This window comes from Colias philodice, chromosome 6, assembly GCF_061535455.1.
Source record: "Colias philodice isolate Cphi_HAF_F1 chromosome 6, ilColPhil1 Martin Lab GWU primary, whole genome shotgun sequence".
Classification (NCBI taxonomy): domain Eukaryota; kingdom Metazoa; phylum Arthropoda; class Insecta; order Lepidoptera; family Pieridae; genus Colias; species Colias philodice.
The window spans coordinates 5,683,204-5,704,884 of record NC_143091.1 but is presented as its reverse complement, the minus strand read 5'-3'; the positions used below and the strand labels follow the sequence as shown (position 1 = coordinate 5,704,884).

The 21,681-nt window shown below is 33.6% G+C and overlaps 1 protein-coding gene across 2 annotated transcripts in view; it reads right to left on the bottom strand.

The window, feature by feature from the left end:
• LOC149487707 (lachesin-like) overlaps nt 1-21,681 on the bottom strand; it is a 67,817-nt gene that overhangs the window by 33,809 nt on the left and 12,327 nt on the right. For both annotated transcript variants that reach the window (XM_089696347.1, XM_089696348.1), the window contains exon 2: nt 16,426-16,592. In XM_089696347.1, the coding sequence (XP_089552473.1) occupies nt 16,426-16,495 (70 nt within the window). In that variant the 5' untranslated portion in view covers nt 16,496-16,592. The remainder of the gene's footprint in view (nt 1-16,425; nt 16,593-21,681) is intronic.

The following is a 21,681-nucleotide window of genomic DNA, read 5'->3' as shown; positions in this document are numbered from 1 at the left end:
AACAGAAAGCTCCCGTTCATGTTTTGTTTAGATACGTGGGCCACACTGAAAGTTTTGCGTAACTAATAAATAAAACAATTTATTTGTCTAATATTATATTTACTACTTTTTAAAGTATTCTCCGTTACATTTAAAACACTTTTTCATCCGTTCAAATCATTTCTGGAAACATGAGGACGATTGGTCCGAGGGTATGTTTTCTGCGTGCTGTTTGAAAGCAACCACTGCCTCTTCGGGCCACGTAAATGTCGAACCACTCATTGAATCATAGATTTTTGGGAAAAGGAAGAAATCGCAAGGTGCTAGGTTAGGACTGCGTGCGGCATGAGTCACGTGCTCTATGTTTTCAGAAGCCAAAAATGACTTTGTTTTGTTCGCGGTGTGCGCCGAAGCACTGTCATAGTGCAACAAGATGCGACTTCTAGGTCGCTTTTCTCTTATTTTTTCTAAGACATTGGGCAAACAAATAGTGGTGTACCACTCAGCATTAACAGTCTTTGGTCGCTCAAGTGGGATAGTGTAGACAGGATTCGTCTTAGAGAAAAATAATGCAATCATTTGTTTGCCGACCCTTATCGCCTGCCTCAATTTGGTTGGTTTGCTGTCACTTTCAAACACCCACAAAGAATATTGGTGTTTTCTTTCTGGAATATAACCATGTATTCATATTACATATCCTGTTACGATATTATACACGGCATTAGAATGTCCGTAATTGTACTTTAATAGCATTTCTTAACACTAATCTACTCGATGTCGTTTTTGTTCTGGAGTGAGTTTGGGAGAAATCCACCGGCAACCAAGCTTCCTAACTTTGAAATGTTCATGTAAAATATTCTGAATTTGGCTCATACCAATCCCCAAATGTCCTCGAATCTTCTAATAAGTGATATGGCTATTTTCTTAAATTAGTCGTCTGACGGTAGCCATATTTTCCTCCGTGATCGCAGTTGAGGGTCGACCTTCACGAATTTCATCATGGAGAGAAACACGGCCGCGATGAAATTCAGCATATCAATGCCTTAAAGTGCTCAAATGAGGTGCTTCCCTCCCAAAAGTATTTTAAAGGCGAGCAGTGCAAACTTTCGGAGAAAGCGAACTTTTAAAATCATCAAAACTCATCGCCCTAAAATAGTTTCGTGTTAGTTCCGTTTTTGCTACGGACAACGAACTTCAACTTGAGATAAAAAAAAATTGACAAGCGTTTTCCGCCAAATTTTTTTTCTCCTCAACTTATGAGACTTCATATGTTAAAAAAATATAACATTCGTAATATAAACATTTATGGGTGGCCAGAAACGCAAAACTTTTAGTGTGCACTAGGTAATAGAAAACGTTAATGATGAATTTAAAACACTATACGATTTAGTACCTATTTTGAAGAAGTACAATTTGCAGTTCCTTAAAAATTAAGTATTGGTGTAATATATTCATATAGATATTGTTTTTTTCCAGCTACATAAATTCATCCGAAATCTTTCTTCAAGGTATACAAAATTCAAGAGGTATTTTTGGGAGTCACTTAAATATATCTTGGCGGGTCTTTTGTATTGCCGGAACGAATGGATCGCTGGAAGCGTCAATATTCTACGTGACCAGTCGTGTGTCCAAGGAAACATGTGTCGGAAGTGAAGACTATCTATTTGCTCATAGAATAGCGACGGCTAGGGAATGCAAATCCGTTTACTTTACAAAATCCGGATTTTGAAAAACGGATTTATACAATAATCCGGAGAATCCGGATTTAGCGGATTTTTAATGAAAAATTTAACTTTTCCGTTTGAAACGTTTATTATTATGTAAAATCAATAAAAAACATGAATCTTAGTTAAATCAAATGTATTTATATTTTTCAATACCTAGAAATTAACTAGACAAACTAAAATTCTAATAAAATAAAAACTTTTACACTTTGGTAAAGAAAAAACATAAAGCAGACTCCTTGTCACATCCATCAGACATAAAAATTATACCAAAACATTTAATATTTTCTTAGATAATGGAAACAACATAAATTGCAAACAGAGTTTTCATCATATACAAACATATAAAACGAAACAGCTTCAATTTTCTAAATCAGTAAGCAAAATCCTATTTTGCTTTTTCATTCTTTATTAGTAATGATGACAGTCTTTCCATCAGAGTTCTTATTTTTATCAAAATCAGTAATAACAAAATTCAAATTTTCATGAACACAACGAGCAAACAGATTATTACTAATATAATCTAAAATTACTTTTGTTTTTGAGACATAAAATGAGTCCTCAAAAATGACAATGCGTCTAATGTAGTGCCATTTAACCGGCTGCAAATTCGGTTACAGATGATTCCTGCTGCGGAAAAAGCTCGCTCTGATTCAACGCTTGTTGGTGGGATGCATAAAAGATGTTTATAGGCGGCCTCCAAGTATCGGCCTCGCGAACCACTTTCCTCAAATAATGCCATTTCTACCCGCACTAAGCTGAGTATGTCAGTTTCTGGCTGCCGTCTGGGCACATTTTCTTCCCCAACTCAAATCATTTTTATTTTTGTCAATTCCAGATCCAATTTGTCTCTATAACTAAGATGCTGAGATTCAGTCAATTCGCGGTGTCTCGATGTTATTGTCGACGATTCGACTGTATTAGCCTCAGACTCAGACACTTGAAGATTATTTCGGCTTTCCAAGTCCACAGTTTTACAAATTACTTCTTCTATTTCTCAGCGTAAGCTGAAACACGTTCCAGTCGACGCTTCGAATGGTGATAAATTGTTGAAAACAAAAGTCAACAGTAATGCAATGTGATAAGATCTAAATTCAAACGTATTATTTCTAGGCCCGCTTCGCGACGTGTCGCGATTCGCGCCAAATTCGACTGCTTGCGCGGGAACGGGATGCACTTACAGTGCCATCTATCGTCTAACGCAAGAAACATTAGAACCTATAAATATTGTAATACTGTGCTAATATGTTCGAAAAATCCGGATTCCATTCTTTAAATCCGGATTTAAAAGCCTATTTAAATTCGAGCAAAATCCGGATTTATCGGATTTCGGGTAATCCGGATTGCATTCCCTAGCGACGGCTACTGATCATTTGTTGACATTCAAATCTAGCGACGATTACATCTGAATTTAACGGGATTTGGATAGTTACGTCTTACATCTCGAATTGTCTGCTTTGAAAGTTTTTGATCTAAAATATTTTTTATGCTGGAAATAATAATATTGGGACTATATAGTAATAAATACTTTTGAAATGAAATACGCTTAAAATTATTTCTTAATGATAAAGAAATATAATATTACATAATTGATTAAAAATATCCTTTAAATTTTCAGAACATAAAGGCAAAAAACTACAAATCTTTTATACCTACCTGCAAAGTTGGATTGACTTTTCGGAATATAGAGCTCCGATAAAAATAGAGTGCATCAAAGCGAGCCAATACCGCCGTGTTTGTACGACAACGTGTGGTCCGCCCAAATGGGTCAATTGAAACACAAGTGCAAATGTCGCTACGCTAAAATGCCGGCGTTATAACATGTCCTACAAACATCTAGGCAATAGGTATGGTACGAATATAGAAGACGATACAGTAAGCTATTTACGGAGAGAATATTCGATATGGTGAGTGCCTCGAAATTAACCTTAGGGTATCGATTGTGTGAATTGCATCGCAAGTTATATAATATGCCTAGATGTATTTACAAGTTAGAGATTTCGCAGATCCTAGTTGGTAATACATATTTTAAACTGGTATTGTTGTTGCGAATTTCTGTAACCGGCGTATTAAATTGTTTAGTGTCGTAGACAAAGAAAACTGAAAAGCATCAAAGAGGTCAATGTAATTCACAATATTTGTAAAAGTTAAAAAGGATCCAGTTAGAAAACAGAAAACATCATTATTCCAATAATTTTACGCAAGAATAATACTAATTATTTTATGAAAGTACAATGTTGAAAGTTCTTACGATGTTCGAAGGACGCGTGTATTTCGTGGCTCAGAGAAGTTGAATTTGTTTGCCATAACTAGTTAAATGTTGGCCTAAACTTTATTTAAATGACAAACTCTAAGAGATGTTGTAGTCCTTGTTATTGTAGTTCAAGTCCATTTTCGAGTTGGGTCAAGTGAACTCCACAGTACAGATAGTTTCGATAATTTTCTGTTGGAGATGGAGTAAATTGAACTGAATCAATTAGGTTTTGCCTTTTTTTTCTGGGAAAGATTTGCGAATAAGTGTTTGTTTAGTTAGTGTGGAAATTAGAATGTGCAGTATATTTTAAAAATTATGTGGCTTCCTTTATTTTTTTCAACTTTCATATAGGTTTTAGTGGATGTGAAAAAAATATATTTACACTTTGTACACTGATACAAAAGTGAGGTTAACAGGAATGTAACGTTTCCAAACGATATAAAAGTTAACATTTTTTTGAAACCTAAAACTTTAACTACTTCCATAAATAAAAATTAACGTATTTCCATTGGATACAGAGGAAATAATTCAAATTAAAATGAATAACGTCGGACTGGGAGTAATAATGCTGAAACAATGTTGCAGAAAACCAAGAATTTGGTTTGGGTTTTGAGAGCTCGGTCGAAGTAAGTGAATTCTTTAACAACATTGTTTCTAAATTAAAACAATCTCATAATTGCACATTCTCTAACTTCTTTGATGCAGCGTATTTTACGCGGGGGTAGGGCGTACAGGGGTGCAGGGGCGGGTGAAGGGGTGAGTTGGCTTGGGGTAAGTTTTGAGGCGAAGTTAAGCCGATTAAGTGTCATTTCCGCCGCGGAACTAGCACTGTTCATTAAATATTTCGTGCGACTTAATTGCTAAGGTCGTCTACATAGAAATGTGGACGAATTCGATTTGATTTCGTAGGCGATAACATCTAAAATTATCTCTAGTTTACCAATTTCATGAGACGTGAATTATGTTATTTAGAAAGAAAACTACTTTCTTGTAATCTGTTTACTATCGTATGTTGTGTTACCTATTCCAAGTCCTTGAAACTACAGTAACGAAGTTGGATATTGCACTGCCAGAGTAATTCACATATTGTTATAGTTGTATTACTAACATTTACATATGTCTGATCATGTGGGTAGTAGTTTTGTTAAACCATCAATATATAATAACGGAAAGACAACTTCTAAAAGTAATTACACAAAGCCAGAACCACTTAACTTTAAAAGTTTAAACAAGAGGTAGACCTCAAAAGGCGAGTAGAAAATTCATTAAAGACATCTTGACCGAGGCACGTGTTGAAACTATTCTCACGTGTAAACGAATTACCAGCAAGATAAATAAGAAGCGCACCGACGAAACCGACTACCAATTACTCGAAGAACAAACCGAGAGCGGGCGGAAGAAAAATAAGATTTTTCCCGTTCTTTTCTGTTCTATCTCTAGATGTTTAAGATTAAAACAATGTTATAATGTCAATTGTTTTGTCGTCTACGCTATGATAGTGCTATTTTATGATTTGAGAATACGGTGTTTTAGTTAGATGCATCAGCCAGAAAGTTTCTGTAGTATTTGATTTAAAGGAAAATTTAAAATTATGTTTTAGATGCTTAGTTGTTAAATAATTTAACTTTTACTTCTCATTTACTACGTCGATAGAATTGCACTTGAGATGATTGTTATGTGCATTATCACTTCTTCAATAATTGGATTAAAACTTGTCTCTGGGGTAAAATTGCATTTATTACATTTAATAACATTCATTAATATTTATAAAACTTGAATTTATGGAGTATTGTTATATCCAGCTATGTTTATGAAAGATACGATAGGTATTTGATACACTATTATAAGCCCTAGGCAGAATATTACAGTAAACAGACAATATCTAAATGGAAAACCCAGATATTTTTAGCCGAAACATTTGAAAGATAGATACAATTATCATGATAAAATTCTCAATTTATCTTATGTCTAAATATTAAAAGTACATTATTTTGAAATAACACGTTATTATATTATTGCAAAGCATAAGAATGTACCTGTTGTTTTCGTCTTTAAAACTTTTTTCTGGATAAGGTTTTTGTGTTCAGCAAAGTCAAACACGTTTTCTTTATGAGCATAAAATACTTTCTTCCTGAGCGTCAGAAGCGAGTGGTCTAAGGTTTCATTTCAATTAGAGGCAAATAATTAAATAGTTTGTCCGTATGTCAGGTACGCATAAAAAAGTAAAAAAGACATTTTAACATAATTGATCAATGTAGAGATGTGAAATAGATTAGACTTATATCCCACACAATTTCATGATTTAATAACAGATACAAAGCGTTATTTTTACCGACCTTACCAAAATAATAGGATAGGTCTATTCTTAGCATATTATCTAGCTCCGTTGTTCGCAATAAGATTTTCATTTCGTTACCATTCCCGCGTCATTATTGGGAAATAAAAATGTTCATCACGCATATAAGCAGCGTGGGTTTCGCGGTACTTTTTCAATAACCCAAGCTCGGGACCTAATGGCCGCCAGATGGCAAGTTGAGCAAAGTGATGCTATCAAAAAGCGGTTGCGTCGGTTATCGGAGCACTTTGCGCTTTCACCCTGACGAGGGTCAACTTACATGTGTACATCCTCAGATTCGGCTCGAAATACCACATTTCTTCATTATCTTATCTACACACCACACCCAATACATAACAATTAACGAGGCGATTCAAATATCTTAGCCGCTTAAGACTAGAGCGCGTATACCCGCGCTTGGGTAGAATGCGATTATTTTAAATGTACTTCATAATTTTTCAGCTCGACATTTCTAACGTTTAACGCTGTATATAAATGTGGCATTTAAAATATAAGGTAGTGAACATTATATTTTAAATATTCGCTGACTTTCTTGCTTTTAAGTGAAAAATCTATGGAAACAAAAGATGATTTTGAAAAAAATTTGGCGCTCTTTGGCATACGAGTTAAATTGAAATAGGTCCCTGATTGAGTTAATGAAACTTTAACGTTTGTAACAAAACGAATTGACTAAATAAACTAATTTTAAAAGAAAATTTGTAAAATAAAGCGAATAATTCGTAAAAGAAAATTTGTAAAATAAAGCGAATAATTCGTGGTATTTCTAATCCGTTGCATTACATCACCATCTATTCAATTTTATTAAAATTTCAGTGGTAACACAATATCAAAAATCAACTACTAGATAAAGGTTCTTAAAGAATTTGAATATAATATAACTACTGTGAGTAAAGTGCATCATCAAGTTAAAGTGAATTACGTTCACAACATCTAGCTGAAGCGTCTCGTGACTCGTCTACTGTAATATTTTCCGCAACAAGCTACTTTTTCCCTTCTTAGCGGATTCTTTTAAGCATAATTCTATTAGGCGTCACAGTCGTGTCATAGTTCACGGAACGGAGCAGCTCCGAGTTCATAAAATGCTACAACAAAAGATCTTTGCGCTGAACGTTTATGCTACTTTATTTGAATAAATTTTCTTAAATAAAAGCACCGTTTTAGCTACCCGCATGCATTGTTATTCAGTCGACGAGTCTGAGGCGCGCGCCCCTTAGCTTATCGTCGACCCCCAGCCGTTGTAAATTAAATAAATATACATCTAATGAGCGGAAATACAATGCATGAATAAGTTGAATAATTGCTCCATCCTGTACTTCACTTGAATTTTCTTTGAACGTTGATCCATAAAATGTTTGTGATGGAGGCAATAGTAATTGCCATTGCAAGCAGACGAAGTTAGTTATAAGAAGTCTAATTTTTAATTTTATTAATCGAAAAGGAAATTGTAAAGTGTTTTAATAGAACATCGAATATTTTATTCATTATATTATTTTTCATACAATTTGCGTAGTACTTTACAAATATAAGAAACAAAGAATGTACCTGCGTGAATAAAGCGTATAACAGTTTTTATTAAACGAATAACAATAATTGCTATGAACGCAGGTAAAAGTTTGTTTTGTTCGTTGTTTCATTTTTTTTGTTTGAGTATGAATACAGGTTTATTATGCGGGCTGAATTGTTAAATTTACATTATTTGCTTTGTTTATTTAATAGGTATATTAAATTTATCTTTAGGTAATGGAAATTTAATAATTTATCCTTAATGCGAAATATTAAAGTTTTATTATCTATTTTCACCCCAAGAATTATGATGTATTAATCTTTTATATGAAGAGGAACTAAATTTATTGCACGCCTCATAAGCGAAGCGTTGAGGTGGGTACTACTGTCACTTCGCGCAAAACATCTGATTTTTCAAACTTAAAATGTCTTTATGTATCATACATTGCACTTGTAAGATAATACATACACACACATATTAAGAAAAAACACTATTTTTAACGTTCATGATATTTTTGATGTCATTTTTGTTATTTAAACTAGTTAAAAAACAGTTTAAAAAAGTTCTGTCTTGGACGTCCGTGTGTCTGTATGTGCGGATCCTTTTTCTTGTTAACACGATAGCGACCGAAATACTTTACTAATCGAGTCTTTTTTTTTCTCTTACGCTTGAGTATGCTCAGGAATAGAACCCTTTCATTTTTCAGGGTCTGATTCGATGTGGTTTAATTGTTATTAAATAAACAAAAATAATAATTAATAAATATTTATTAAAAAAAAATTATGAGGCGTGCACTTTTGGATTTTCCAAATTATTATTTCAATTTAGTGTTAATAGTGGCGCCAGTATGAGAGCGCTAGCAAAGTCCTTGCGGTACGATTAAATTTGCCCCAGACATTTATGTTTAACTATTTTACTTCAACACCGCTCATAGAGAATACAACGGTTCTTTTAGTTTACTTTAAATAAAAGTATTTGCATACTTTGTTTCGAGTTACAACAAATTCAATACGACACATAGAGCCTTTCATTGTATTATTTATCATCAATCGTATTCAACAAAGGGTGGATGAATTCATTGTCACTATTGTGGGAGCTCTGCACGGTCAAACGCGGCGCAGACAAATAAGAACAGCCGTGAGCTCCATGTATAGAAGGATAGGAGACATGAGCTCTTATATTCTTGTACATTGATCTGGGAATGTACGGCTTGTTTCCTCTGAACAGAGCCTTTGAAGCGGTCTGACGGGTCGGCCTTTGAGAGTTGCACGGACGCATTTTGATAGTGCTATCGATTTGAATTACTCTGAATAGATTTTTAGTTCGCTCGTCCGTTGCATTGGTGTAGTGTTTTTATTTTTACCGGTTGAATAGCATAACATCGCGTCCAATTCCTGTTTTGTCGGTGTTTATTGTCATTTAAAGTATTCTAGCTGATGTTGGTTGGATGTAGGTCTGGGTTAGGTTAAAACTAGAAAAAATATTCGTATATTCAGTTAGCCACAACCTTCATGCAAATTTGATTAAAATAGATATTTCTATATTCATCAAATTAATATATTATCAATATTATATAAGACGGTATTAATCGACATTCTATTTGTCTTTTGGCTCATGACCCCGTCCCGCTTGCGAAGGCAGAGCGTTCGAGAATTTCAATTTAGGAGAAGAATGTGCCGACATAACGTGTGGCCCGAGATATTTTGATAGGACATGTTCTCCGTGAATAAATCTTTTTAATCGTGTTAAAACTTTTAATAGTGTATTTAATATATGATAATGCCATCGCGGCGTATAATTTCCTTCTAACGGCGGCTTATTCATTAGACCCGCAAAGAGCATGCGGTTGACTTTAATTCGGTATTCTATCACTAGTTATATTTATGTTTACTAATTATTTTTATTGTTTTCATAAGTTTCTTACCTAAAATAACCAGATAAAAATACTTATTTCTAATTTATTTGTCTGTATTGATGGAGATGAATCGATAGAGACAAAACATGATAGAAGTAAGGTTGTATAGTATTTTTTAGATTAAAAATGGACTTTTCAATGCTGTATTTTATTATCTAGAGAAACAGAAAATTCCGTTTGATAAATGACAAACTATATTAACTGTATTATGAAATTCCGACTGTGAGGAAAATAAAACATGTCTGTAACGCTAGCACGAAGCTTGCTAGCTCATATTTCAAATATAACTATTAAAGTACATAATAACATAACAAGGTGCATTGTTACCATCGCATCATAAACGGGATAATATAATTTTTATCAGATTGAAATCGAAATTACGGCCGTACACAGCGAGCAAGAGCAAATGAAACAGCCAGTTAAAATGAACGAACTAAATATATATAAATATGTAAAGATAAGCTTGTTTTCATAAGCCATATCAAATTCATTACGACAATAAACTCCCAAATGTATTTACAAGGGATCACGTCATGAATAAATTTCGTCAACGGAAAGTTTGATGCGTGAAATAGCGGTGCCAACTTAGACAAAGCTTTAAAATTGAGTATATTTATGCGAGTTTTCATCACGTTGTACGACAAATTGCTCGTTTATACGTGGGAATCGGTGTACACTGTACAGATAGCATTATGGATTATTATCATCAAAATTAATATGTTATATGAGGAACAATACAGTGTATAGGCCAGTTCTATCGAAATCTCTTTTATAGTCACGCATTTTTAACACGCTTCGTATGCTTGTGTGTAGCCGACTTCTAGACTTAAACCGACAGATTTGGGACAATTGAACTCAAAATTAGTCGTACCTATTTATACTTATTTGTGACCGGTGAAAAAACAATAATTCCATGAGTTTATCTAGTTACTAAAGGGTGTTTTTATAAGGTTTTTAAAGCTGTACTTATTGCTATTATATTTATTGTGAACAAATTAAAAACAATATTAGAATAATTTCTTCCAATTATTCCATGAAAAATTTGCACGCAGTACGTGTTGTCCACTTTGGCCGCGTATACAAAGTGTCCAATACACCTAACCTAGCCTGTTAAAACTATTTGCGTAACGTTTGTAACCTAAAATGTGCATTCATCCATCTATCATATATCCATCATAAATAAGAATCATTGTATTTTATTTCTAAGATTTATACCAAAACTTTTATATAAATGTAGGATATTATATTCGCAACCTTATTTTTATTAAGATTAAAAATATTCAAGACATTAAAGCACTCCGCTATCATTACCTCTCCGAAGATAAAATTCATATCGTGCCGCGATTCAAGATACCGTTTACATCTACAGATCCAATTATCCATAACAATTTTACATCTCGTAAACTCGTTTGTCACATTTCGCAGTTACGGCTCTACAAACGCGATAGGCGAAATAAAAATATTGGAAGTCCGAATTCGGTGCTTGTTTCTAATAAACATAAACCGGCCAAGTGCGAGTCGGGCTCGCGCACAAAGGGTTCCGTAGCAGCAAATATAATAAATTACAGTTAAATCAACCTATCTCAAAAACTATAAGAGATACTTTGATCAAACCAAAAATCGTTGAAAGAGTTAATTAGCATGCATCACCTCTATTTTTTTTAGAATTTTATACCCCGTAGTTATAAAAATAGAGGGGGGGGGACATACTTTTTACGACTTTGAGAGCTGATATCTCAAAAACCGTTCACTTTAAGAAAAATGTTTTTTAGAAAACTTTATATCATTTTAAAAGACCTTTCCATTGATACCCCACACGGGTATGTACATCGAAAAAAAAAATTTCATCCCTCAGTTACATGTATGGGGGGCCCCACCCCCAATTCTTTTTTTTACTATTTAGTGTCATATTTTTGTAGCGGTTCATACAACACATATTCCCATCAAATTTCATCACTGTAGTACTTATAGTTTCCGAGTAAATCGGCTGTGACAGACGGACAGACGGACAGACGGACAGACGGACATGACGAAACTATAAGGGTTCCGTTTTTGCCATTTTGGCTACGGAACCCTAAAAATCGTCGGTGAGAATGGTGTGCAGTAGATAAAACCCTTATGGGCGGCGGACAAGTGACGACGGTCACGTTTTTAATTACCTCAGCCTCATCCGTAATGTGTCAACTGAACTCTAATGTCTACACGGGATCCGACTCACGAAACTTTCGATAAAGTATATTTGTAGACGTCGATTCATTAATTAAGTAGGAATATTCCGGTGTTGCAATGACTGGAAAATATTCAAAGCTCATTCAGCGTCCTTTAAAGAAATTACTTTGCACAGTATTTTAAAAGTAACTAACTGATATTTTAATTTTGTTTTCATGTTATTTTAGATGCAAATCTTTGCTCATATTATGATTGATCGTGTCTTTTATATTATATCATTTTAAATTATGTATTAATTATCCGACTAGCATTATGACAGTATTATTAAGCTTCTTGCTCCAGCCCCGCCCAAATTTTCTATAAGTTTTTCATAATTAAACAGGATCCTTATTCAAGTAAAAATTTGTCTCTACTACACACCGTTCTTGAAATCAATAAATCCATGTAGCAGCTAATATTACGAAATACAATCAGAAATAAAAACGAATCAAACAATTCGATCGACGACTTTATGTCTCGAACCTTTCTTGAACCGCTTTCACAAAGTTAAAAGAACATAGCTGAAGGCAACTAAAAGTCTTAAATATACTTAGCAGTGAGTTTAAAAGCGGATAAAGCATTAAACGCAACAGACTGACGCAAAATATGCTGTTATGAGGCGTCGGGACGTTTAACTATTTCACAGATTATTTGTGTAACTTTGCCGGGAAATTTTCAAGAAAAAAGTTTTTTATTCAAGCCTTGGATAAGTTATTAAAAATTCTGTTTGCAGGATAACTATTTGTTTGAATGTTGAATTAAATTGTTGCTTACTTCTCTAGGGTTACTTTCAGGAAAGCCTAATATTAATTCATAATATTTTTGTGAATAGTAAGCAAAGACCAAACTTGAATAAAACATAAAAAAATGACTCTCATATCAGCTGAAACATTATTATTATGCAACAAATTTGCAAAACAAAGTAAAAAAGGCGAAAATAAGAGCGTTGATAACAGAGACAGAACAGATTATTATTATTTAATTTTGACATAATAAGAGGAATTTCCAAAGTAAAACTTTCTGTAGACAACAGATAATTTCATTTTATAACAATCACTAATTCAATTTTGTGTACTAAAACTTTGTTACTAAAACTGTATTTTATATTCGAGATTCCTCGTGACAGAATAGCCTTTAAACAAACCATTGTTAAATTTCTCGTAAAGGAAAGGGCTTTTAAACAATACATTATGGCTTATGAGCCACAGTACTATAGGCTAAAGGCAAAATTTTAATTCTCATATGCATTTCACGCAATCTTTCACTGTCACGCGCCACCAAGTCAAGAGGGTAATAAATAAAATAGCTCCCCTTTCTATATTTTAACATAAAAAACGCGTCCCATCCGCAATCTGCATGTTTATGAGTAAATATTCTATAAACATGCCGAAAGGCGGTACGACATAGTGAAGCTGGGGCAGCAATACTCTGGATTGCATGCAAATAAGATAACAGTCATAAATACTAGCTTTGTTTCCGCGTCTGTCTCCTACACCGACCCCACACGGAATCACGAGTTCGTTGAACTCGATAATGTAAAATCATCTATGCTTTTTATAGAACATTTTGTTTCTCAATTATTATTTGCTGGGTCATTATTTAATGTTCTTTGGTAAGTCACAGGGGAAGGATTGCTCATCAGATAAGTCCAAACAGAACGGCTCATTGACTCGCTGATTAATTACAAGAAAAACCGTAGTGACATTTTGATGGAAAAATTACGCGACGTAAGCACCACCAGCTAATAGGCTCCGGTAATAACTTTTTTAATGTATTAAATTTATATGCATTATGAGAAGTTCTTTTACCAAAAATAAAATGGATTCAGAGAAAAGGTTCGCTCAAAGTTATCACGTCCATGCTAACTCGTGTACTTAAATTATCCTAGTATGTTGTATTTCGCGTTCTGCAGACTCCTAAGTAGGGATTTGGAAAAGGTGGCAATAAGATATGCAAGCCCTTTTTCCTTTGTCGGCCACTCACAACGTGAGCGGAATCTCCGTGCCAGCGCGTGTGATTTTCTAACTCACATGCAAAGAATTCAAGAGGTGTAGCTTTCACGACGAAATCGTAAAAGTGTTTGTTTACGCATTCATACGCTCGCGGCGAGGTGAGCTTTTTGTACATTAGTTTTTAAAGGTGCTCCAATAAAATTCAAATTTATCGGATGGCACAATGTATTCTCGAAATAATACGAGGCCTCGTTTATTATAGACAGTCAAATTTGTATGATAGCGTAAAGGTAAGGGCGGGCGGGATGGCGAGGTCGAATAGCCGCATCATTGTGTGGGCCAGCCACGGGCGCGCGATTACAATGCCAGCACTGTGACATTTTCGCTAATGGTTTCAGGGTAGGCACAATAAAATGACAATACGACGCAAGATAAGGTGGCGAGTGAAAATTTTACAGCGAGATTAATTTAATTTCTCTGTTTGCAAGTAAACACGGTCTGCTGATCTCGCCGCTTGTTTTGGTAGTTTAAGCACATTTCTAATCTACTGTTTGCAAACACAAAATTTTATTCGAACGATGGAAGGGTTTGCGGAAACAAATTTAAGTGTCTATTGATACTGGAAGTTTACTTTTGGTTTATAATTGTGAAGGATCATACTGTATTGATATATTTTGGTATCAATTTTACCATGATTTCGGGATTAAAATAGCAATTTATGAAACATGTAAAATGAATTCAGAATGAATAAAAGCATAACAAAAGTAAGTTCGAAATAAAATCGTAGTACACAGTTTTTCTATCAAAATAACAACGAATGAATCAACGAAAATCTTAATGTTTATGATGGTTAGGATATCAAGCGTGTTTTTATAGAAAGCCGTGACCCGTGGACCGCTTTTCAATGAGTTCTGCGAGAACCTGCACTTTCAGTCCTGAAAGGGTTCATCCGTGTCACGCTAACGTGTTTTTATTTTTATTTGAGGGTAAATTTGTCTGAGAGATTCGCAACTATTATTGTCTGATGTGTTTTTCTTTGAAACTACCAATATAGAATAGAATAGGAGAGGATATTTTTTATGTCATTTATTTATTTCAATGTTAATTCAAACAAAACAATTTCACAAACAAATCAACTTATCAAAAGTTTAATGAAATCCAATACAAAATAATAAACACAACAACAAAAGCTTGCATTGTGGTATTGTGGTTTTCTTATTTTCCATTGAACCAAGCCACTAAATAATATTAATTGTTTTAATTTCGCGAAGATATTTCCACTACCATATCTTTCGTTAATCGTATTCTAAGCGCTGGTACCTCGAGCACGAGGTCGGTAGAAAAGCGTGAAATTGAAGCCATGCTATATTCCAATGTGCACAAATAGTTCCAATTTTAGTATAAGGTAATTTTATTTTTATCGAAAATGCACATTTATACTGTATAAACAAGGTATAAACTGTAACGATAAGTATTATATTTTCGGACTATATTAATATTCGAAATTATTAGTCAGGTTCAATGTTTTATAATTTTTTAAAAAGGTACTCAAATTATTAAACGTCATAAGTTTTATAGTTTGAATTCAGTTTATCGTTTCGTAACATGAAGTAAGTACACCAAGTTTAAGTATGAATGTAATAAAAAATAAAACAGTTGTTTAACTGCGTTTTTTTTCTTATTTCTCTCATTTTAATAATTTATCTCGATTCTTGTATTCCTAGTAATTCTGCCTGGTTTTGGTCCTGATAATGATTTCATACATTAATAAATTACTAATACAAAAGAACTAGGATTCATGTTAGTTTTACAAGTAGTCAATACCATAATGTATTTTCCACCAATCTTTTATTGAGATTGGGTAAACATTCTATTGTGATGATTTTAATTAAGCAAAACGCAGACGAGCTTAAATAAAAACTTTTTTTTTTGTTTACCTCTAGTGCTATGCTAATAAAAATATTTCAGTTAAAACTGGAGTTGGCGTACGTCCATCCATCTTGGCTGTTGGATAGACAGATGGCCACACAGAATGAATTTATACCAGAAGGTATATTACTTACGTGTTGAATATTTCAAATATAAAACTTTGAATTCCCATTTCATATTATCCTTATTTAAATCAGGGGATTGCATGATGTGAGATGAAGGAAATAATCCAAACGACAAATTTTAACGATCCCTCTACTCATATAGGTACTTGCATTAATGTAAATGGTCTTACGGTCTTTTGATTTATTAATAAACGGTTTGAAAAGTGCATTTAACTTTTTATTAACGTACATAATTGTGTTATGATTTGAAAGAGACATTATAATATAACAATAAATTGTGATCAATGTGATAATAGAATATTCGAAAATAATTTTGAGGGGTTTTATTTCACGTGATTTTTCGCAATAAAACATTGAGTTTAGTGTGTAGACGTGATATTTCAAATCGGCGCTACTTTAAAAAAAAATTATTGCAAGAATGTGCAAGATTAAAATTTTGAATTTGTTCATCAAATAATTGAATATTTAAAATGTCTCACCAATAAAATTCACATGTAACACGGCCAAAATGAGAAGCCGTGAGAGCGGCCCGCCCCGCACGCGCGCCATGATGCTCAGCGTGTTACTCTTCGATGCTGGCCACTGTTACAAGCCCGTGTCATGTTTATGGTGTTCTGCTGTTCCGCCTGAGCCGCGATGAAAATATCTGAAAAAAAAAATTGTTTTAGTTTTTTTGTCATTCGAATAATTTAGCTGGATGTTGCTGGTTAAACTTCAAATTTTATGAAATATGAGCGTGCAGGAAATAAATTGTTGAAGTGAAACTTTTTTATCGGGGTTGGAAAAAAATTTAGTGTAATATTTTTTCGTTACGCGTGACATTTTTCCGTCACGCGCCATCTTTTTCTTATCCCTACCACGCGTGATTCGACCGACGCATTTCTGTAAAGTTGCATATAATATAGTAAATCATATTTTGAAAGAAGTTTCACTTCTTACGTGTGTACACTAGTACACTAGTTTTTAAGTTTATCTGCGCATGTTATAACATCACCACTGCTCGGATGGCGAAGGAAAACGTCATGAGGAAATCGACATGTCGAAGAATCAAAAAGTTCATCTACCGACCCGTACTTGGCGTGGTGGATTATGCCCTGTACCCTCATAGGAGGCCCGTGTACCAGCAGTGAAATCGTATATGGGCCGATGATGATGAACATTATAGAAACGATGTTTTATGTGTAATTAATCTTATATGAATGTAGTTGCTAAATAAAATATATTTGAAATCATTATATTTTTTTATGCCCAAACATTAAATTATATTCACAAGACTTTGAGCTTTGATTAACAAATAACAAAGGCGATATCGTTGTATTGGACTTCTCTGAATAACCACTTAATGAGTTAAATACCCACGTTCTCAACAAGCCATTTTAAAATATACGGGCATGCCATTTTGTTCGAAATACATGAATTAATTAATGAATATCCTTTATTTATACTTACTCAAAATTATAAGGAGAAAGTACTTATTTAAATTGACGAAATGATGGTATAATTAAACTATACTTTGCATTTTATAAACTTGGACATTTATAAATGCAAAATAGTAGGGTAGTTATTAATTTAATCAAGTTGTTATTATTTAAAATTATTTACACCCTTTCAAACCTGTTCAATTTCGCAGTTGGCATTTATATTCATGTTTTTCTCATTCTTTTTATTCTAAGCTCATGTGTGTCATGATCAAGGTACATACAACAAAAATAATCTATATGGAACAAGGTTTATCTCTATTATTCCTTCAGGTTATATAGAGACATTTAATTTAACCCGATATTTTGCATACATTTTAATGCACTGTAATAAATCAATTACGATTAGGGAAACGGGAACGGAATGTGAAGTCAGAATTTGGCTGGACATACGTGAAAACAGATTAAAAGGAAACATACGAATCCAAAAGCAATACAACGAAAGCTTTAATATTATTATTTTTATTTGCACAGCGTCAAGCCCCGTACAGCCGAACGTTTCGAAATAATATGAGAGAGTGTTATACGTGTGGTCGGCTCTAAAAGAATTTCATATCAAAGATGTCGCGCTTTTCCGACACCTACGCTTTTATCCAGTGACCGAAATGTACTAAAAGCAAAACAATCCTGGAGCAAGTCTTTGTTGTAACAGTTAATTAATTTGGCAATTAGCGATGGATAGCTCTAAGTGGGCTTAAAATAGATAGTTTTTTGTATCGCAATTGTAAAATGAAAATATTTTTTTCAATAATACGTTTTGTTGAAAAATAGCGATTAATACTTTAATAGCATTTTCGAAAAATGGTAATAGGTTTATTACTTTACTCCTTTCAGTAAATATTAATATGTTGACATCAAAGAAACGATAATGTATGTTAACGCTGAAATGTTATATTTATTTTGTTTTTTATTTTATTTTATATAAAACATAATATTCATCGCGTTTTATTCGACAAATGAAGTTAGTTGTAGACAGCGTGCCGACGAAACGAAAACTTCGTTAACCCAATTTGTGTTTCGGAGTATTTGATTTCTTTGGGCAGTTAATCTTTTCTCATTACAACTAAGATTTATTTATTTTCAGTTGAATATTACATTTATCGTACCTATTACGACATTATACCTTAATTTTAGTTTGATATATTTTTCTACAATGATATAAATTTTCATTTTTACGCATTATAATGAACTCTCCTAGACTATTACTATATTTATTTTAAAGTTAAAGGAAGGTACAATGCAATGAAGTGGCTCTGTCAACATTTTTCGTATAATACAATAAGTCTTTACGTCCACAGTGAGAATTGCGTTATAATTTTTCAGAGCTATTGCATCGCTACGGAGCACGGTGGTCGGTGTTCGCAGGAAGTTGTAATTAACGCCTGTAGCGCATTACGCGCTTCCCTTCCTGCCGCGTGTACATCAAGTGACATTATCGCTGTAACCCCGATGGTGCGCGATCATAAGTTACTTTAAAGTTATGCGCTCGGATAGGGTAAATTATTTCAATTTGCGAGCACTGGAAATAGTTTCCAAGTAATAAAGTTTTTAGGGTTGTTTCGCATGACTTGTTTTACTTGGCGCGTGAAGAAGTTTAAGATTTTGCATCTTTATTACTCGCGGATTGTTCGGGGTTATTTGGAATATTTAAAAGGCTGGGTGCTAAGCGATTTTATAGTGGGTGTTATTTTTTAGTACTTCCTAGGAATAGTAGGAAGGTACGCAGTTTTATAGACGCAGGAACGGCCATAATTATATCATCATAAGATATCATCATCATCATCTCTTTATACAGGGTGTCCCAAAAAGTAGTGATATACTGAAGCTGAGATGTAGAGGACCTAGAGGGCTATCCGAATCACCCCCATGTATGTCATGCGATTTTTCGTATTTTCGGAGTTATGACGTTTTTTTTTCAATTTTTCACCTATCGCCGAGTACGATGAGATTTTTACTCATGGCGACGTCAATACGAAAAATCGCATAACATACATGGGGGTGATTCGGATAGCCCTCTAGGTCCTCTACCTCCTGGCTTCAGTATATCCATACTTCTTGGGACACCGTGTATAAAATAATCTTGATTTGTATAAAATGTTTTTTTACCGGCTTACTATAAAAATACTTTTACTTAGATCAAATCTTAAAAGCGGGATTTTTAACGGCAAAGAATCAATTACCTAATGGTAGGTATTATTAATAGAAAAACATGTCGTTGAATATTTAGAAAAATGAAAATAGCAATAGATAAAATACGTCTGTTTTTTCTACGGAAGTTGTTGCAAACTAATAACCTTAGAAATACAGCAGGATCCGTGGGCTATTTTTAATTAACATTTTTACTGCTACTTCACAATATTTATTAGAAAATTCCGAGTCAGTAAATAAGTTTAGTTGTTTAAAATGGAAATAATGTTTCATTAGTCTGAGAAAGGTATTTAATTGTTAATATTATTATCATTAACCGGCTTCTTTAAAAAAATGATATTAATGTTTTCAACTTTTTTGGGACACACGCCACATGACTGCAGTATATATTATACGTAGAAACTGAGACAGCCCGCAGCCTATGCATGGCAATAAAAATATGGGAATGCAATTACTGCACCTATGGGTGGGGCTTTAGATAAATCGGTACTAGTAAACAAATGTATACGACTATAGCACTTGATTATTCTGCCCCTAAAATGTTTCTGGACCATTTCCTTAAAAACGATAAAACGTAAAAATGATCAATGAAACGGATACATTTTTTTCATTATGTGGGAAGAGACTTTTTGAAGTGAAAACTTCTTTAGCGGCGTTGGGTATAAAATAACTCGCGTCAGGACACGTGGCCTGATCGAAAAAGCGTAAGACGGATTTTTTTTTAGTCCTTATATTCCATGCGTAAGACGGATACCATTCCAAAATATCAAACATGCTGAACGTTAATAATCAAGTTTTCACTTCTGCCGGCACTCCCGGAGTGCAACCCGTCTTTTTTTTTAAATATGAACAAATAACATTTCAAAGTAAGCCCCATTTATTTATTAAGAATTATACATAATTGTTTTATAATAATGATTTAATTATTTAAAGATAATAAATATTAAAGGAAAGACTGAATAGGAGTTTCCATTAAAACATTTCAACATTAACGCTTCTCATCTGAGAAGCGGCTCCTGAATAAAATATACTAATGTTTTTATCATAATTCAGACATCACAGAAACATCTCAAATCAAGATCAAATAAGATAACAAGTCACAAAGTTTTAAAGCAAAAGGCTTTCTATAAAAGTTCAAAGACAAATTCAATAATAACCGAAATTAGATTTACGTAATGAAAACATAAATTTGAAAGATTAAACATCAAAAGCCACAACATTTCTAAATTACAATGCGAAATCAGCACAAAGCAGCGCGACATTAATCAGACAAATGTTGAAATTGACAAAATATACACAAATTAATGAACGATCAACCGAAAACATTTTCGATATCGTCGTGTTGGCAATTCGGACTCATTTGTAAGAGCAGCAATTATAAACCAGCGTAATCAGTCGGCTGCCGCATGTGGCCGCGATCCCTGATTCACGGTGCTGCAATAAAGTGATTAGTACGACGGAAATGTTGGCTTTCCTCTACGTCCAAACATCGACTATATGCCGTCACTCATCAAAGCATACTCGTACTTTTGTTTTTCATATTGCTATTTTGAAATGACGCGTTTCCATACACTTTTGTCGGACGCGAGAATTTGATGGGATATAAGTTTTTAGACGTAAGCTTATGGTAGAAATAATAATATTTAAAAACATAAAATTTCAAAATATAAATAAATCCAAACTTTTAATTAATTAAGTCTGTTCACTATAACAATTTATAGATATCTTATGTTTCAATTAATTCAAAAGCAATTTATGGTTCGCCATTAATACTTTAACACATAAGACACACCCAAAACTTAGTTTAGAACTCACTTCTAGTTTCGGCGAGTGTCAATATTAGATAGGTTTGATATGTGTAGATGAATGTTCAAGATTGAGAGAGATCTGTAGCAATTCTGACGTAGCGAATACATCCTAATCCCTTCACTAAGTTCAGATCAAGGATAATTCCTAGTGTCACTTGTTATCTCCGTAGACGAATTTAATGTATAAACTAATATAATTAATCTCTCGCAATATGTGATAACATAATTCCTATATTGATTTAAATAATAGATACACGTGCTGCGTGTAGCTATAAATATACAGTAAATGTAGTAGCAGTAT